This window comes from Daphnia carinata, chromosome 2 (assembly GCF_022539665.2).
Source record: "Daphnia carinata strain CSIRO-1 chromosome 2, CSIRO_AGI_Dcar_HiC_V3, whole genome shotgun sequence".
Taxonomy (NCBI): Eukaryota; Metazoa; Arthropoda; class Branchiopoda; order Diplostraca; family Daphniidae; genus Daphnia; species Daphnia carinata.
The window spans coordinates 1,670,643-1,686,986 of NC_081332.1; the positions used below are offsets into that span (position 1 = coordinate 1,670,643).

At 44.1% G+C, this 16,344-nt stretch overlaps 5 protein-coding genes, 1 long non-coding RNA gene and 7 other non-coding genes across 14 annotated transcripts; 8 read left to right on the forward strand and 5 right to left on the reverse strand.

Moving 5' to 3' along the window:
- The first annotated feature begins 749 nt into the window (after positions 1 to 749).
- On the forward strand, positions 750 to 3,369 carry LOC130686073 (uncharacterized). 2 transcript variants are annotated; one of them, XR_008999800.2, is made up of 5 exons: positions 750 to 1,058; positions 1,145 to 1,415; positions 1,502 to 1,654; positions 1,760 to 1,901; positions 2,086 to 3,369. It is a non-coding gene; the product is annotated as an uncharacterized LOC130686073 (long non-coding RNA). The 2 variants fall into 2 exon arrangements; XR_008999801.2 differs by having other exon boundaries at positions 1,792 to 1,901.
- A 446-nt stretch (positions 3,370 to 3,815) lies between these two features.
- On the forward strand, positions 3,816 to 3,928 carry Trnai-uau (transfer RNA isoleucine (anticodon UAU)). The gene is made up of 2 exons: positions 3,816 to 3,853; positions 3,893 to 3,928. It is a non-coding gene; the product is annotated as a tRNA-Ile (tRNA).
- A 1,300-nt stretch (positions 3,929 to 5,228) lies between these two features.
- Trnar-ccu (transfer RNA arginine (anticodon CCU)) lies at positions 5,229 to 5,301 on the forward strand. Its single transcript has one exon. It is a non-coding gene; the product is annotated as a tRNA-Arg (tRNA).
- A 223-nt stretch (positions 5,302 to 5,524) lies between these two features.
- LOC130686164 (mucin-5AC-like) lies at positions 5,525 to 6,885 on the reverse strand. Its single transcript, XM_057509455.1, has 3 exons — positions 6,880 to 6,885; positions 6,679 to 6,804; positions 5,525 to 6,610 (listed from the first exon to the last, which is right to left on the reverse strand). The coding sequence occupies exons 1-3, from the start codon at positions 6,883 to 6,885 to the stop codon at positions 5,525 to 5,527; spliced, it is 1,218 nt and encodes a 405-aa protein (XP_057365438.1).
- A 441-nt stretch (positions 6,886 to 7,326) lies between these two features.
- Positions 7,327 to 7,399, forward strand: Trnar-ccu (transfer RNA arginine (anticodon CCU)). The gene has a single exon. It is a non-coding gene; the product is annotated as a tRNA-Arg (tRNA).
- A 168-nt stretch (positions 7,400 to 7,567) lies between these two features.
- Trnai-uau (transfer RNA isoleucine (anticodon UAU)) lies at positions 7,568 to 7,687 on the forward strand. The gene is made up of 2 exons: positions 7,568 to 7,605; positions 7,652 to 7,687. It is a non-coding gene; the product is annotated as a tRNA-Ile (tRNA).
- Positions 7,688 to 8,168: 481 nt separating this feature from the next.
- On the forward strand, positions 8,169 to 8,241 carry Trnar-ccu (transfer RNA arginine (anticodon CCU)). Its single transcript has one exon. It is a non-coding gene; the product is annotated as a tRNA-Arg (tRNA).
- Positions 8,242 to 8,457: 216 nt separating this feature from the next.
- On the reverse strand, positions 8,458 to 9,445 carry LOC130686165 (mucin-5AC-like). The gene is made up of 3 exons (XM_057509456.1): positions 9,440 to 9,445; positions 9,238 to 9,363; positions 8,458 to 9,168 (listed from the first exon to the last, which is right to left on the reverse strand). Exons 1-3 carry the CDS (start codon positions 9,443 to 9,445, stop codon positions 8,458 to 8,460), a joined length of 843 nt encoding a protein of 280 aa, XP_057365439.1.
- A 985-nt stretch (positions 9,446 to 10,430) lies between these two features.
- Positions 10,431 to 11,727, reverse strand: LOC130686071 (uncharacterized). The gene is made up of 3 exons (XM_057509365.2): positions 11,694 to 11,727; positions 11,488 to 11,619; positions 10,431 to 11,418 (listed from the first exon to the last, which is right to left on the reverse strand). Exons 1-3 carry the CDS (start codon positions 11,697 to 11,699, stop codon positions 10,456 to 10,458), a joined length of 1,101 nt encoding a protein of 366 aa, XP_057365348.1. The 5' UTR covers positions 11,700 to 11,727; the 3' UTR covers positions 10,431 to 10,455.
- Positions 11,728 to 12,131: 404 nt separating this feature from the next.
- Positions 12,132 to 12,204, forward strand: Trnar-ccu (transfer RNA arginine (anticodon CCU)). Its single transcript has one exon. It is a non-coding gene; the product is annotated as a tRNA-Arg (tRNA).
- Positions 12,205 to 12,688: 484 nt separating this feature from the next.
- Positions 12,689 to 13,690, reverse strand: LOC130686072 (uncharacterized). Its single transcript, XM_057509366.2, has 3 exons — positions 13,652 to 13,690; positions 13,451 to 13,576; positions 12,689 to 13,381 (listed from the first exon to the last, which is right to left on the reverse strand). The coding sequence occupies exons 1-3, from the start codon at positions 13,655 to 13,657 to the stop codon at positions 12,704 to 12,706; spliced, it is 810 nt and encodes a 269-aa protein (XP_057365349.1). The 5' UTR covers positions 13,658 to 13,690; the 3' UTR covers positions 12,689 to 12,703.
- Positions 13,691 to 14,423: 733 nt separating this feature from the next.
- Trnar-ccu (transfer RNA arginine (anticodon CCU)) lies at positions 14,424 to 14,496 on the forward strand. Its single transcript has one exon. It is a non-coding gene; the product is annotated as a tRNA-Arg (tRNA).
- A 707-nt stretch (positions 14,497 to 15,203) lies between these two features.
- Positions 15,204 to 15,914, reverse strand: LOC130686166 (uncharacterized; the record flags this gene model as incomplete). The annotated part of the gene is made up of 1 exon (XM_057509458.2): positions 15,204 to 15,914. A coding segment is annotated over one exon (711 nt), but the record flags the coding sequence as incomplete, so codon positions are not given.
- Between the last annotated feature and the right edge of the window lie 430 nt (positions 15,915 to 16,344).

Here is a 16,344-nt window from a genome sequence, read left to right on the forward strand (position 1 = left end):
CGGAGTAAGTGCGAGAAGCTGCAACTGGAGCGGTGACCGTACGAGTGTTGGCTTCCGAAGTGCGGCCAGCAGAAGAAGTCAAGACCGGTGCGGAATAAGTGCGCGAGATAGCACCTGGAGCCGTGACAGATGAAGAGGTGAAAACACGAGCTGGAGCAGCGGGAGCAGTAAAAACTGGTGTGGAGTAAGTACGAGATGATAGAGCAGGAGCAGTGACAGCTTGAGAGGTGAATACAGGTGCGGAGTAAGTCTGGCCGGAGTAGGCGGATGGAGCGGGGTACTTGGCTTCGCCTTCGTACTTGACATCAGCAGTGTATCCGTAACTGTCAGCTTTGTAGGTGACGATTTGAACGCGACCATCGGGCAAGAGGACGTGGTAAGAGCCGGTGGTTACTTTGCTGTCACTGCTCTCTGTGTGTCCGTAGTCGTTGCCGTAACCATCGTAGACGGCCCAGTTGAATGAGTAAGGCTGGGCAGGCTATTGTATGGACAATTGTTTATTTAGAAACTGCCTTGAATTCATAAGAGAAAAGCGAATTGGACTTACGTATTCTTTGACCACGTATGTTGAAGGTGAATAAGAACGAAAATTGGAAGCGGAATCTGAAGAGATTTGGCCAAGGTATTCGGAATTGGCTGCGGCGACTGCGACCAACGCTGCGAGTACGACGAACTTCAAAATTGGGAAACGCATTTCATTAGAATTAAACAATAATTTTCAACCGTTTGAATTGCATAGGTGATTTTACCTGCATGTTGAGAAGTTGTTAGAGCGATTGAGACAATTGGCAAACTGATGTCCTTTCTGCTATTTTGCTGACGTTTATATACCGCAGAACAACACCCTGCACTTTTCTTTTATCAGGTGCCTTTTACCAACTTCTAATAAGGACCATATCCGTTTGTTCCTAAATTTACTGAAGAAAGGAAAAGTGCTTTCGTTTGACCTGCAGTTTGATTTTCGCAACGGTCAAATGAAAAGGGTTGCAACATCGGGGCTTTCCCCACAACGTTTTAAATAACGGACTTTCAAACAAATGTAGTCCAAAATTTGAAATGTAACGCAAATTCAGAATTGCTTAATTATCCAAAGAGTATGATATTAACTTTTGTCTTCCAATGCTGATTTCGTTTTTTGTTGCAGTTATCGCAGGAAAAATGAACGTATCTCATGCCAATTGAATCGAGCGGTGTCTTGGTGGCCTAAAGGATAAGGCAACTGCACCCTATGTCGGGGATTGCGGGTTCAAGTCCCGCAAGAGGTATGCATGAATGTTCTACACAGAATAATTGATATTGTCTGAAATGAAGAGAAGAGAAGTCGATACCGCGTTAATATAACGGAAAAACCGCAGTAGATGTCCATTCCCTGAAAACACTTGGCATGGTGTTCATTTTGACTTTGACCGCTCAATGTAAGAAAACGTCATAATGACCCACTTTCATACGTGTTTCATGTACCGCACAGAAAGCCGTTGTGCTAAACTGTCTTCTTTCGTAGAAGCTTTAATGAGATGCCAAGTGCACGTATTGCTCATCCATAATAGGCCATTTAAATTATTGAATAGCTACTGTGGCTTAAAGGATAAGGTACCGGACTCCTAAGCCGGGGATTGCGGGTTCGAGTCCTGCCAGAAGTACGACATGAAATAAGGTGAATATAATGTCCATAATGATTGACGTTGTTGCACATTAAACGTTTCAATTGCTTGTAAAATTCAAGAACATATTACCTTACTTTGGTTTGTATGGTGTTTAGATCAAATAATATATTGGTATCTCAACCCAAAGATTACCAGGTGGAGTACCAAACCTTCAAATTGCCTCAAGGATAAGGCACCGATATTCTAAGCTGGGGATTGCTGTTGCTAATATCGCCAGAGATCACGAGATAACCGGAGGTATATAGTTTTTTAGCATTGATGTTGAAAAATAGAGTTTTATACTGTCTTAATCACATGGTACATTTTCTTTGTTGCAGCTTTATAATGAATTAGAACGCAGGAGCTTTGCTTTTCATATATTTTATTATTGATATATATTCTTTATTTGATATTTAATTTGACATCTCTTTGATGTATATAGATCTACATTTTCAAAATGTATGGCGCTTAGTAGTCGCGAGCAACGTTACCGGAAGTTACGCGGACGGATCCAGTGCCCGGACCAGTGCCGATCTGGGAAACACGGCCAAAAGCGGAGTCATCAGATGTAAATACTGGTGCGGAGTAAGTGCGGGAAACTGCGGCAGGTCCGCCGACCGAAGACGAGGTGAATACGGTAGATGAGGACGCAGGAGAAGTGAAGACCGGTGAGGAATAAGTGCGGGAGGAAGCGCTTGGAGCCGTGACAGAGGAAGAGGTGAGAACTGGGCCGGAATAAGTACGCGAGTTGGCTCCCGAAGTGCGGCCAGCAGATGAAACGAAGACCGGTGCGGAATAAGTGCGCGAATTAGCACCCGGGGCGGTAACAGATGAAGTGGTTAAAACGCGAGCAGGAGCAACAGGACCGGTAAAAACTGGTGCGGAGTAAGTACGAGATGATACAGCTGGAGCAGTGACACCTTGAGAGGTAAATACAGGTGCGGAGTAAGCCTGGCCGGTGTAGGCGGATGGAGCGGGGTATTTGGCCTCGCCTTCGTATTTCACATCAGCGGTGTATCCGTAGCTGTCAGCCTTGTAGGTGACGATTTGAACACGACCATCGGGAAGGAGGACGCGATAACTGCCGGTGGTTACTTGGCTATCGCTGCTCTCATAGTGGCCGTAGTCGTTGCCGTAACCATCGTAGACAGCCCAGTTGAATGAATACGGCTGAGCAGGCTATTGTATGAACAATTGTTTATTTAGAAATTGCGTGGACTTTATAAAAGAAAAACGAATTGGACTTACGTATTGTTTGACGTCGTACGTTGAAGGTGAATAAGAACGAAAATTGGAAGCGGAATTTGAATTTGAAGAAATTTGGCCAAGGTAATCGGAATTGGCTGCGGCGACAGCGATCAAGGCGGTGAGTACGACGAACTTGATAATTGGAAAATGTATTTGATTAGAATTAAACAAAATTTTAAACCGCTTGAATGCACAGATAATTTTACCTGCATGTTGAGGAGTTGATAGAGCGATTGAGACAGTTGGCTAACTGATGTCCTTTCTGCTATTTTGCTGGCCTTTATATACCGCAGAGCAACGCCCTGTGCTTTTCTTTTTTCAGGTACCTTTTACCAAGTTCTAATAAGGCACATATCCGACTGTTCCAAAATTGATTGAAGAAAGGAAAAGTGGTTGCGTGTGACCTGCTGTTTGATCTTTGCACCGGTCAAATGAAAAGGGCTCCAACATCGGGGCTTTCCCTACAGTGTTCTACATTACGGACTTTCAAACAACTGTAGTCCACATTTTGAAATGTAACGCAATTTGTGTATTGCTTAATTATCCAAAGCGCATGGTATTGACTTTTCCCTTTCGATGCTGATTTCGCTTTTCTTTTCAGTTATCGTATGAAAAAGAACGAAATTTAGGCTTGTTTGTCCATCAAATGTATTCGTGGCCTAAACTGTAAGGCACCGGGTTCCTAAATGGAGGATTGCGTGTCCGAGTCCCGCCAGAGGTATGTTCAATTTAAATTACCTGTGATTTCGTGATGAACGTTAGCCGTGAAAACATGTGATTTTGATTTGTAACCACTGTAAATATGATCCCCCTCATCATTTGTTGATTGAAAGTGATGTGATTGTCCGTCTATTAGCTTCTGAAGGTCTTTGCTCTGTTTATTTTCTATATAAGGCATTTGCATATGAAAGACACTAACTTTGTTCTCCAGTGGCGCAGTTGGTTAGCGCATGGTACTTATAAGACAGTATTCATAGCTTGTGGCTCAAACGGTCGTAGTAATGCCGAGGTCGCGAGTTCGAGCCTCGCCTGGAGAATTTTTGAATTTTACCTGTGTTCATAATAATTTAACTCGTTAGCGATTGCTATGTACAATATTTGATTGATAACGTATGCGAGTAAGAAAGAAAATGAAATGGATCAAGCTATAATAAGGATAAAATTGTATGTGCATATCATGTGTTTAGAAGAGAACGGAAAGGGAATTGATTGTACAGGTTTCTTAAATGTCTTTCTCGCAACTTGATGTCGCATGGAAATGACGTAATTATATATCTCCAGTGGCGCAGTTGGTTAGCGCAAGGTAATTATAAGACAGTAATGAGTTGTGCTAATAGATTCTGCTTTCAGAAGAAGTAATGCCGAGGTCGCGAGTTCGAGCCTCGCCTGTAGAATTGATTTTGAATTACGGAATTGAAATTGATGTTCGCGTTTGCTGATCTTTCTTCGGAAGCAAATCGAGTTATAAACTGTTTTTTTTTTTAGAAATTGTGTTTATTTTTGAAAATTAAAGTGAGATGCATGAGTTTACAATCAAGTCAATGTCGCGTTCATCAAAACATAATGTTACATCGTTCGATCGTAGACATTTCCGTAGCCGTATTCGTCGTAGTAGCTATGTCTACATCCTAAGCCATAACGTTGTATTTTATGGCATTAATATAAGTTAAGTAGGAATGACGTATTTGTTACCTTTCTATCCATTGCTGTATCCATGTCCATATCCGCCAAGTAAAATGTCATAAGTTTTCAGGCTGAGCAAAAAGGTCTTTTAGAAGTGAAGCGTTGCTCCGTTTCTTACCCTGCCCACCTGGTTTCGAGGATGTCATTAGTCGATTTAGTTTTATCTGCTTCCAGTAGAATGTGAAAAACAGCTGAACAAGCGATAGCTCTCCCTTCCCCCAGTTGCAGCATTTGATTCACAATGTTCAAAACGCCTCAGTCCATCGCTAGACAGAGACCTAGAAACAACGTGGCTGTGTAGTTGTACGTTGTAGAGAGACTTAAGCATGTGGCTGAGTCTTTGATCTGCCAAGTTGAAGATCAAGCGACTAAGAAGATACATGCTGAACGTAAAAAGGTAAGCAAAATGAATGATTTAGATTTCGATTAGTTACCTGGATCACGAAAGTGATTTTTGGTTAGGGTTTGTACGACCATTCTGGGATGCAATTCTTGTGCCCTCGTTTATGGTCAGCCGTAGCTTTAACCCATGATCCCAATGTTGTATTTTATTGGCCTCTCCATGGTGGTGTCCAAACGTGCTAATTGAAAATGAATCAATAGCAATTATGCAAGGAAAAGCAGAATTTGTTCACGCCAAGCGATATCCCGTGTGCCTTTGTGGCATAATGGATAAGGCACCGGCCTCCTAAGCCGGGGATTGCGGGTTCGAATCCCGCTAGAGGTATGCACGAAGTTAATTGTTGTTTAGTATTGATTACGGAAGATGTATATAGACGTATACTGCTATAGCCATTTGACCCTTATTCATTGTTTCACCTATGCAATGAATTAAAACACAGCAGCTTTGCTTGCTTTCATTTATTCGATTATTGGCATACATTTTTATTTGATAATCAATTTGACATTTCTTTGATGTATACTGATAAATATTTCAGAGTGTATGGTGCTTAGTAGTCGCGAACAACGTTACCGAAAGTCATGGAGCCGGATCCAGTGGTCGGACCAGTGCCGATCTGAGAAACACGGCCAAAAGCGGAGTCATCAGATGTAAAAACTGGTGCGGAGTAAGTGCGAGAAGTTCCAGCAGAACCGCCGACTGAAGACGAGGTGAGTACAGTAGATGAGGACGTAGGAGAAGTCATAACCGGTGCGGAATAAGTGCGGGAGGAAGCGCCAGGAGCCGTGACAGACGAAGAGGTGAGAACGCCGCCGGAATGAGTACCAGAGGTGACTTCCGAAGTGCGGCCAGCAGAAGAAATGAAGACTGGGGCGGAATAAGTGCGGGAGTTAGCACCTGGAGCCGTCACAGATGAAGAGGTGAGAACATCACCGGAATAAGTACGAGAGCTATCTTCCGAAGTGCGGCCAGCAGAAGAAGTGAGGTCCGAGGCGGAATAAGTGCGGGAGTTAGCACCTGGAGCTGTGACAGATCCAGAGTTGAGAACAACACCAGGAGCACCAGTGCCGGTAAAAACTGGTGCGGTGTAAGTGCGAGATGATGTAGCAGGAGCTGTGATCGGAACGGAAGTGATTACAGGTGATGTGACACCCAAGGATGTTAAAACGGGGCCGGAGTAACTGCGGGAGTTGTCACCAGAAACGCTGGCACCAGTAGAGGTGAAGACCGGTGCGGAGTAAGTGCGGGAGGCAACACCTGGAGCCGTGACAGATGAAGAGGGGAAAACATGACCTGAGTGAGTCCTACAACCGGCTCCCATAGTGTGGCCAGCGGAAGAAGTGAAGATTGGTGCGGAGTAAGTGTGAGATGATAGAGCAGGAGCAGTGACAACTTGAGAGGTGAATACAGGTGCGGAGTAGGCGGATGGGGCGTGGTACTGGGCTTGGCCTTCGTGCGTGACATCAGCAATGTGTCCGAAGCCATCACCGTTGTCTGTTACGATTTGAACACGGCCATCGGGAAGGAGGACGTGGTAAGTGCCGGTGATTACTTGGCCATCGTTGCTCACAACGTGGGAGTGGTCGCTGCCATAACCATCGTGGACAGCCCAGTTGATAGCGTGCGGCTGAGCGGTCTATTAAATGAACAATTGTTCATTTAGAAATTGCTTGAATTGATGAAAGAGAAGCCAATGATACTTACGAATTCCCTGACCTGGTGCGTTGAAGGTGAATAAGAATGAGCATTGGAAGCGGAATTCCAAGAAGTTTGGCCAACGTATTGGGAATGGGCTGCGGCGACAGCGATCAAAGCAGTGAGTACGACGAACTTGAGAATTGAAAAACATATTTGATTAGAATTAAAAAATAATTTTCAACCGTTTGAATGCACAGATCATTTTACCTGCATGTTGAGGAGTTGATAGAGCGATTGCGACAGTTGGTTAACTGATGCCCTTACTGCTATTCGCTCGCCCTTATATACCGCAGCGCAACTACCCTGCGCTTATTTTTCTTCAGGTAATTTTTATCCAAGGTCTGGTTAGGAAACAAATCAGATTGTTCCAAAATTGATTAACGAAAGGAAAAGTCCTTGTGTCTGACCTGCTATTTTGATCTTTGCAACGGTCAAATGAAAAGTCCTCCAACACCGGGACTTTACCCACAGTGTTCTACATTACGGACTTTCCAACAATTGTAGTCTACGTTTTGAAATGTAAGACAATTTCTGATTTGTTTAATTATTCAAAGATTATGGTTTTAACTTTTCCGTTTTGTATGTTGACTTCATTCTTTACTGCTGTTATCGTATGAAAAATGGACGAATTCTAAGCCAATTGGATCGCAGTGTGCCTTTGTGGCCTAAAGGATAAGGCACCGGCCTCCTAAGCCGGGGATTGCGGGTTCGAGTCCCGCCAGAGGTAGTCTCGAAGCTGAAAACTGATTTCAACTGGTAATTTATCCTCAATATTAAGTCCCTACGCGATAGGTTTACAATGTGTGTATATCTACCGAATAATCGTCTAGATAATCAATGATTTCTTCTCAAATGTTACTTTTCCTCTGGTTATCTAGGAAATAGATGATACATTTCTCCAGTGGCGCAGTTGGTTAGCGCATGGTACTTATAGGACAGTAACTGAATGTGCTGATTAAGGATGTAATGATGGAGAGTAATGCCGAGGTCGCGAGTTCGATCCTCGCCTGGAGAATGTTTTGCAGCTGTTGTTCGGATCACATCTTGAAAATGGATTGTGTAACACCTGAGTATGTTTGGCCAAATAGCTACAACAATCAATGGAGACTATCATATGATTGCAGATAAGCAATTGGTCATACAAAATAATATAACGTGGTCAATTTTAATACGTGAAATTCGTTACGTTTGGAATTCAGAGAGGGATAACGTCCAATTCATTTCTCGATGGCTGAACTTGTAAGCTTCAATGTGGCTTGGATTCCTTCCTGCAAAAGCGAAAGAGCTCTGCTTTCTCTGGAAACACTTGGCACGGTGTTCATTTTGACTTTGATCGATCAAGGTAAGAAATTGTCATGATGACTCACTTTTATACGAGTTTTTTATCTACCGCACAGAAAGGGGTTGTGCGAAACCATGGTCTTTCATCGAAACTTTAACGAGATGCCAGGGACACGTTTCGTTTAGCCCGAGATAGGCCATTTGTTACGATATCAGCCTTTGTGGCCTAAAGGATAAGGCACCGGCCTCCTAAGCCGGGGATTGCGGGTTCGAGTCCTGCCAGAGGTATAGAGATATCTAGGTAAATGATCAGCTTTGACGTTGTATGATTGATTGTTGTACTGCCTTAGTCATTCAACCCATTTTCTTTGTTACAGCTATATAATGAATTAGAACACAGGAGCTTTATTTTCATATAGTTTAATATTGGTATATATTCTTTATTTGATATTTAATTCGACATCTCTTTGATGTATATAGATATATTTGCAGGAGTGATGGCGCTTAGTAGTCGCGAGCAACGTTACCCGGAGTCCTGTAGACGGATCCAGTGCCTGGAGCAGTGACGGTCTGGGAAACACGGCCAAAAGCGGAGCCATCAGATGTAAAAACTGGTGCGGAGTAAGTACGAGTAGCTGCAGCAGGACCGCCGACCGAAGACGAGGTGAATACATTAGATGAGGACGAAGGCGAAGTGAAGACCGGTGCGGAATAAGTGCGGGAGGAAGCGCCTGGAGCTGTGACAGACGAAGAGGTGAGAACAGGGCCGGAATAAGTACGGGAGTTGGCTCCTGAAGTGCGGCCAGCAGAAGAAACGAAGACCGGTGCGGAATAAGTGCGCGAGTTAGCACCTGGAGCGGTAACAGATGAAGTGGTTAAAACGCGAGCAGGACCAGCGGGACCGGTAACAACTGGTGCGGAGTAAGTACGAGATGATACAGCTGGAGCAGTGACAACTTGAGAGGTGAATACAGGTGCGGAGTAAGCCTGGCCGGAGTAGGCGGATGGAGCGGGGTACTTGGCTTCGCCTTCGTACTTGACATCAGCAATATATCCGTAGCCATCATCTCTGTACGTTACGATTTGCACACGGCCATCAGGAAGGAGGACGCGGTAACTGCCGCTGGTTACTTTGCTGTCGCTGCTCTCATAGTGGCCGTAGTCGTTGCCGTAACCATCGTAGACGGCCCAGTTGAAAGAATAAGGCTGGGCAGGCTATTAAATAAGCAATTGTTCATTTAGAAACTACTTTGAGTGGATAGACGGATAGCCAATTGGACTTACGTATTGTTTGACTTCGTACGTCGAAGGTGAATATAAATGAACATTGGAGGCGGAATTTGAAGAAGTTTGGCCAAGGTATTCGGAATTGGCTGCGGCGACAGCGATCAAGGCGGTGAGTACGAAGAACTTGACAATTGGACAATGTATTTTATTAGAACTAAACAATAATTTTTAACCGTTTGAATTGCAAAGATCTTTTTACCTGCATGTTGAGAAGTTGATAGAGCAACTGAGACAGTTGGTTAACTGATGTCCTCTCTGCTATTTTGCTGACGTTTATATACCGCAGAACACTACCCTGCACTTTTCCTTTTTAGGTGCCTTTTACCAACTTATAATAGGGAATATATCCGATTGTTCATAAATTAACTGAAGAAAGGAAAAGTGTTTGTGTTTGACCTGCTCTTTGATCTTATTGCAACCATCGAAATGAAAAGTGCCCCACCACGAGGGCTTTCCCCACAGCGTTCTACATAACGGACTTTCCAACAAACGCAGTCCACATTTGAAAAATGTAAGACAATATCTGAATTGTTTAATTATCCAAAGAAAATGGCATTGAATTTTCCTTTCTATAATTATTTCGCTTTTCGTTGCAGTTATCGTAGGAAAAATGAACGGATTTTAGACCCGTTTGCGCCACATATGCCTTGTAGTGGCCTAATGGATAAAGCAGCGTCATCATAAACCGGTGATTGCAACTTCGAGTCTCGCCAGAGGGAAAAGGTATAAAAAACCCTTAACACGGATGGTAACCAATTTCTTCGGTACGTGTACTAACTTTGTGTGTGACGTTTGTTTTCTGAATCCTGTATCTGTTTGATTACGAGATACTCGGTGCTCTGTGGAGATTCCAATATGCTGAAACTGATCATTCATTGCTGCTTAAATTATTCGAAAATGCGATAACTAAGAAAAGATGGATGAGGAACTGTTTGTGTTGCATTTTAGTGCTACGCGTCCAACATCGTTCATATCCACAAACAAATTCGTTTCATGTTTCGTAAGAAGTGAATTTAACTTCATAATTTCATTGACATTTAGGTTTTCAAAAATCGCCTTTCTTTTAGGATTTATTATTCATCCTTCTCTGCAGCCATATAACAATGTAAGACATAAACGTTGTTTTGCTTTAATATAGTTTATTAAGTGATATATATATATATATAAATTTCATTTGTCATATAATTTACATCAGTATTTCAGAATATACTGGACTTAGTAGTCACGGGCAACGTTAGCGGAAGTCCCGTAGACTTGGCCGGCGTTGGAGGCGGTGCTTGATGTAGCTGGGCCGGCAGGGGCGGTGATAACTGGAGAAGTAAAAACGGTAGAGGAGGAAGACGGGGCGGAGTAGGTGCGAGAGGTGCCAGTAGGAGCCGTGACATCACCGGAAATGATTACGGGAGAAGTAAAAACTGGTGCGGAGTAAGTACGAGAAGCTGCAGCAGGTGCAGCGATCGAAGATGAGGTGGATACAGAAGATGAGGACGTCGGGGATGTTAAAATGGGAGAGGAATAAGTGCGGGAGGAGGCGCCTGGAGCCGTGACAGATGAAGAGGTGAGAACAGGGCCGGAATAAGTACGAGAGTTGGCTTCCGATGTGCGGCCAGCAGAAGAGGTGATGACTGGTGCGGAGTAAGTGCGAGATGATGCAGCAGGAGCTGTGCGCGGATCGGAAGTGAATACAGGTGCTGTGACAACCGAAGACTTGAAAACTTGGCCAGAGTAAATGCGTGAGGTGTCACCAGAAACAGTGGCACCAGGAGCGGTAACAGCAGGTGAAGGGAAAACTGGTGCGGAATAAGTACGAGAATCGGCTTCCGAAGTGCGGCCAGCAGAAGAAGTCAAGACCGGTGCGGAATAAGTGCGGGAGTTAGCACCTGGAGCGGAAACAGATCCAGAGTTGAGAACAACAGTAGCAGGAGCGGTAATAACTGGTCTGGAGTAAGCCTGGCCGGGGTAGGCGGATGGAGCGGGGAACTTGGCTTCACCTTCGTACTTGACATCAGCAGTGTATCCGTAGCTGTCAGCTTTGTACGTTACGATCTGAACGCGACCATCGGGCAAGAGGACACGGTAGGTGCCGGTGGTTACCTGGCTATCGCTGCTCTCGTAGTGAGAGTAGTCGTTGCCGTAACCATCGTAGACGGCCCAGTTGAAAGAGTAAGGCTGGGCGGGCTATTGAATGAGCAATTGTTCATTTAGAAACCGCTTTGAATGGGTAGAAGTATAGCCAATCGGACTTACGTATTCTTTGACCACGTATGTTGAAGGTGAATAAGAACGAACATTGGAAGCGGAATTTGAATTTGAAGAAGTTTGGCCAAGGTATTCGGAATTGGCTGCGGCTACAGCGATGAAAGCGGCGAGTACGACGAACTTTAAAATTTAAAAGTGATTTATTAGAACTAAACCGTAATTTCCATATCCATGAGTTGCACAGGTGATTTTACCTGCATGTTGAGAAGTTGATTGAGCGATTGAGACAGTTGGCTAACTGATGTCCTTTCTGCTTTCTGGTGGCGTTTATATACCCGCAGAGCAACGCCCTGCGCTTTTCATTTTGCAGGTACCTTTTACCAAGTTCTAATAAGGAACATATCCGATTGCTCCAAAATTCGTAGAAGAAAGTAAAAGTGTTTGTGTTTGACCTGCTGTTTGATCTTTGCAACGGTCAAATGAAAAGGGCTTCAACATCGGGGCTTTCCCCACAGCGTTCTACAAAACGGACTTTCCAACAAACGCAGTCCAAATTTGGAAATGTAAGACAATTTCTGATTTGTTTAATTATTCAAAGAGTATTGTACTGACTTTTCCCTTTATATGTTAATTTTTCTTTCCATTTACCGTAGGAAAAAAGAGCGCATTTCTGGCCCGTTTGCTCCGTATGTGCCTTTGTGGCCTAAAGGATAAGGCACCGGCCTCCTAAGCCGGGGATCGCGGGTTCGAGTCCCGCCAGAGGTAAAAATAATTACAAATGAAGAACGTAGATGAGAGTTAATTCGTGCTAGATTTACATGAAAATCTGCTCGTTGAAAATGAATGGAATGGTGGAATGCAGCCTTACAAGTGACGTTTGTTTTCTTAGTCCTTTTCCTTTTTCTTAATGAAATACTCTTCGCTTTGTGGAGATTCGAAGGTGTTGGGGTTGATCGAAGGACGGGACGAGGAACCGTTTGTGTTGAATTTTGGTGCTAAGCGTCCAACAACGTACATTTCTACACCCACAATTCAATTTATGTTTCGTAAGAAGCTCATTTAACTTCATGTTTTCATTCAAATTGATGGGTTTCATAAATTGACTGTCTCTTTTAGGATTTATTATTCATCCTTCTCTGCAGCCATATAACAATGTAAGACATTAACGTTGTTCTGCTTTTATATAGTTTATTCAACTATATATATATATATATATATTTAACTTTTCATCTTTTTTACATCACTATTTCAAAATTGATTGGACTTAGTAGTCGCGGGCAGCGTTAGCGGAAGTCCCGTAGACTTGGCCGGCTTCGGAGGCGGTGATTGACGTAGCGGGGCCGGCAGGAGCGGTGATAACTGGAGAAGTGAAAACGGTAGAAGAGGAAGACGGGGCGGAGTAGGTGCGAGAGGTGCCAGCAGGAGCCGTGACATCGCCGGAAATGATTACGGGAGAAGTAAAAACTGGTGCGGAGTAAGTACGAGAAGCTGCACCAGGTGCAGTGATTGAAGATGAGGTGGATACAGTAGATGAGGACGTCGGGGATGTGAAGACCGGCGCGGAATAAGTGCGGGAGTTAGAACCTTGAGCCGTGACAGATGCAGAGTTGAGAACAACAGCAGCAGGAGCGGTAATGACTGGTGCGGAGTAAGTACGAGATGATGCAGCGGGAGCGGTGACAACTTGAGAGGAGTATACAGGTGCGGAGTAAGCTTGACCGGAGTAGGCGGATGGAGCGGGGTATTTGGCCTCGCCTTCGTATTTCACATCAGCGGTGTATCCGTAGCTGTCAGCCTTGTAGGTAACGATTTGAACGCGACCATCGGGAAGGAGGACGCGGTAGCTGCCGGTGGTTACTTTGCTGTCGCTGCTCTCGGAATGGGCGTAGTCATTGCCGTAACCATCGTAGACGGCCCAGTTGAAAGAGTACGGCTGGGCGGGCTACGGAGGAGGCAGTTGTTCATTTAGAAACTGCTTTCAGTTGATGAAAGATCAAACATTTGGACTTACGTATTCCTTAACCTCGTACGTTGAAGGTGAATACGATGGCCTATAGTAAGATGGAACTGGATAACTTGAGCCGGGATAGTCGGAATTGGCTGCGGCGACAGCGATCAAGGCGGCGAGTACGACGAACTTGAAATAGATAAAGGTATTTGATTAGAATTAAACAATAATTTTCAACCGTTTGAATTGCATAGGTGATTTTACCTGCATGTTGAGAAGTTGTTAGAGCGATTGAGACAATTGGCAAACTGATGTCCTTTCTGCTATTCGCTCGCCCTTAAATACCGTGAAGCGATGACTTTCTTGTACTTCATCCGTCCTGCTTTTTCCAGTGTTCAAATAAGGGAAATATTTTATTGTAGAAAAAAAAAACAGAGAAAGGAAAAGTGCTTGTGTCGCAACTCGCATTTGTACCTTGCCCCGTTCAACTGGAAAGTTTTCAATATCCGGGGCTTTCCCCGATGTGTTCTACGTAAAGGACTTATTAGAAAATGGGGTTCACCTTTTCAAATGCAACCCAACCACCGACTTGTTGATAAAATCCGCCCAGAGACGATGACATTCATTTGCTGGAGGCATTACTTTCAACGAATTTCAAGTTTCGTGCATTAGAACGTGATGATTGTTCGCTAAAAGTGCACCACCTGAACCGGACTTCAGCAACAGGTTGATCGCCTCTATTTGGACCTCTCTCTAGAGTGCCTTGATTTGCAAAGGTGTTGAAATGGGGCTGCTAGCTTAACAGCCAAACGAAAGCGATCAATCATCTGAGGTACCACATAATCAAAGAATATGTACGACCAATTGCCCTTGAAAACTATGTTCTTAAGTAATTCGTTATTCATCAAGTTTAGATTTACTAACATATTTATTGCGAACAGCATTTTAATCCGATCTGGTATGATTCCTTCTTACAGATGTTTAGCAATACTGCAAGGAAACGGAAATGTTTTGCACGCAATTTCCTTCTGTATGTGCCTTTGTGGCCTAAAGGATAAGGCACCGGCCTCCTAAGCCGGGGATTGCGGGTTCGAGTCCCGCCAGAGGTACTCACGTGGTACTTAACATTTGTAGTAGACATTGCAATGAAATTGAAATCCGTGTTTGATATGATTACGTCGATAGGGAACGGATTGCGCATAATTGCCAAGTAATCATGCAGCATCGTTGCTTAATCGTTTATTAAGAAAGTTACATGTTATCCAACTGACGAAGAATCAATGTATGTTTAATATCTCCGGTAGCGCATGGTTTTATAGAACAGTAACTAAACGTGCTAATTAAAGGTGAAATGTTTGTAAGGCATGCGGAGGTCGCGAGTTCGATCCTCACCTGGAGAACATATTGGAGCTGTTGCTCAGCTTCTTTTTCAAAACAGATTGATTGACTTCTGAATTTGTTGGACCAAGTATCTAAGACATTGGCCTTTTAACCCAAATATTGCCAGTTGAAGTATTGAACATTAAAATGGCCTAAAGGAGAAGGTATCGAACTCCTAAGGTGGGGGTTGCTAGTTCAAGCACCGCCAGAGATGACGAGATGTCCGGAGGTATGTAATTGTTTAGCATTGATGATGAAAGATAGGGTTTTATACTTCCTTAGTCACATGACACATTTTCTTTGTTGCAGCTTTATAATGAATTAGAACGCAGGAGCTTTGCATTCATATATTTTATTGTTGATATAAATTCTTTATATGATATTTTATTTGACATTTCTTTGATGTATATGGGTATATTTTCAGGACTTAGGGCGCTTAGTAGTCGCGAGCAACGTTACCAGAAGTCACGTAGGCGGATCCAGTGCCCGGAGCAGTGACGGTCTGGGAAATACGGCCAAAAGCGGAATCATCAGATGTAAAAACTGGTGCGGAGTAAGTGCGAGAAGCTGCAGCAGGTGCGGTGACCGAAGACGAGGTGAATTCAGTAGATGAGGACGAAGGCGAAGTGAAGATCGGTGCGGAATAAGTGCGGGAGGAAGCGCCTGGAGCCGTGACAGTCGAAGTGGTGAAAACATCGGCAGAATGAGTACGAGTTGCAGCTCCCGAAGTGCGGCCACCAGAAGAAACGAAGACCGGTGCGGAATAAGTGCGCGAGTTAATACCCGGAGCGGTAACAGATGAAGTGGTTAAAACGCGAGCAGGAGCAACGGGACCGGTAACAACTGGTGCGGAGTAAGTACGAGATGATACAGCTGGAGCAGTGACAACTTGAGAGGTGAATACAGGTGCGGAGTAAGCCTGGCCGGAGTAGGCGGATGGAGCGGGGTATTTGGCCTCGCCTTCGTATTTCACATCAGCGGTGTATCCGTAGCTGTCAGCCTTGTAGGTGACGATTTGAACACGACCATCGGGAAGGAGGACACGGTAACTGCCGGTGGTTACTTTGCTGTCGCTGCTCTCGTAGTGAGAGTAGTCGTTGCCGTAACCATCGTAGACGGCCCAGTTGAAAGAGTAAGGCTGAGCGGGCTATTAAATAAGCAATTGTTCATTTAGAAACTGATTTGAATGGGTAGAAGAGCAGCCAATCGAACTTACGTATTCCTTGACCACGTATGATGAAGGTGAATAAGACCGAACATTGGAAGCGGAATTTGAATTTGAAGAAGTTTGGCCAAGGTAGTCGGAGTTGGCTGCAGCGACAGCGATCAAAGCGGCGAGTACGACGAACTTTAAAATTTAAAAGTGATTTATTAGAACTAAATCGTAATTTCCAAACCACTGAGTTGCACAGGTGATTTTACCTGCATGTTGAGAAGTTGATAGAGCGATTGAGACAGTTGGCTAACTGATGTCCTTTCTGCTATTTTGCTGACGTTTATATACCGCAGAACAACACCCTTTGCTTTTCTTTTTTCAGGTGTTTACCAACTTCTAATAAGGTACGTATCCGATTGTT

Excerpts from the sequence above, each read along its gene's own strand:
- LOC130686165 (XM_057509456.1), bottom strand. Across the intron at positions 9,169-9,237 it reads CGTACGAAGTCAAACAATAC|CCTGCCCAGCCTTATTCTTT; the intron begins GTAAGTCCAATT and ends CTTATTTAATAG.
- LOC130686072 (XM_057509366.2), bottom strand. Across the intron at positions 13,382-13,450 it reads CGTACGAGGTTAAGGAATAC|CCCGCCCAGCCGTACTCTTT; the intron begins GTAAGTCCAAAT and ends CCTCCTCCGTAG.
- LOC130686071 (XM_057509365.2), bottom strand. Across the intron at positions 11,419-11,487 it reads CATACGTGGTCAAAGAATAC|CCCGCCCAGCCTTACTCTTT; the intron begins GTAAGTCCGATT and ends CTCATTCAATAG.
- LOC130686164 (XM_057509455.1), bottom strand. Across the intron at positions 6,611-6,678 it reads CGCACCAGGTCAGGGAATTC|ACCGCTCAGCCGCACGCTAT; the intron begins GTAAGTATCATT and ends TTCATTTAATAG.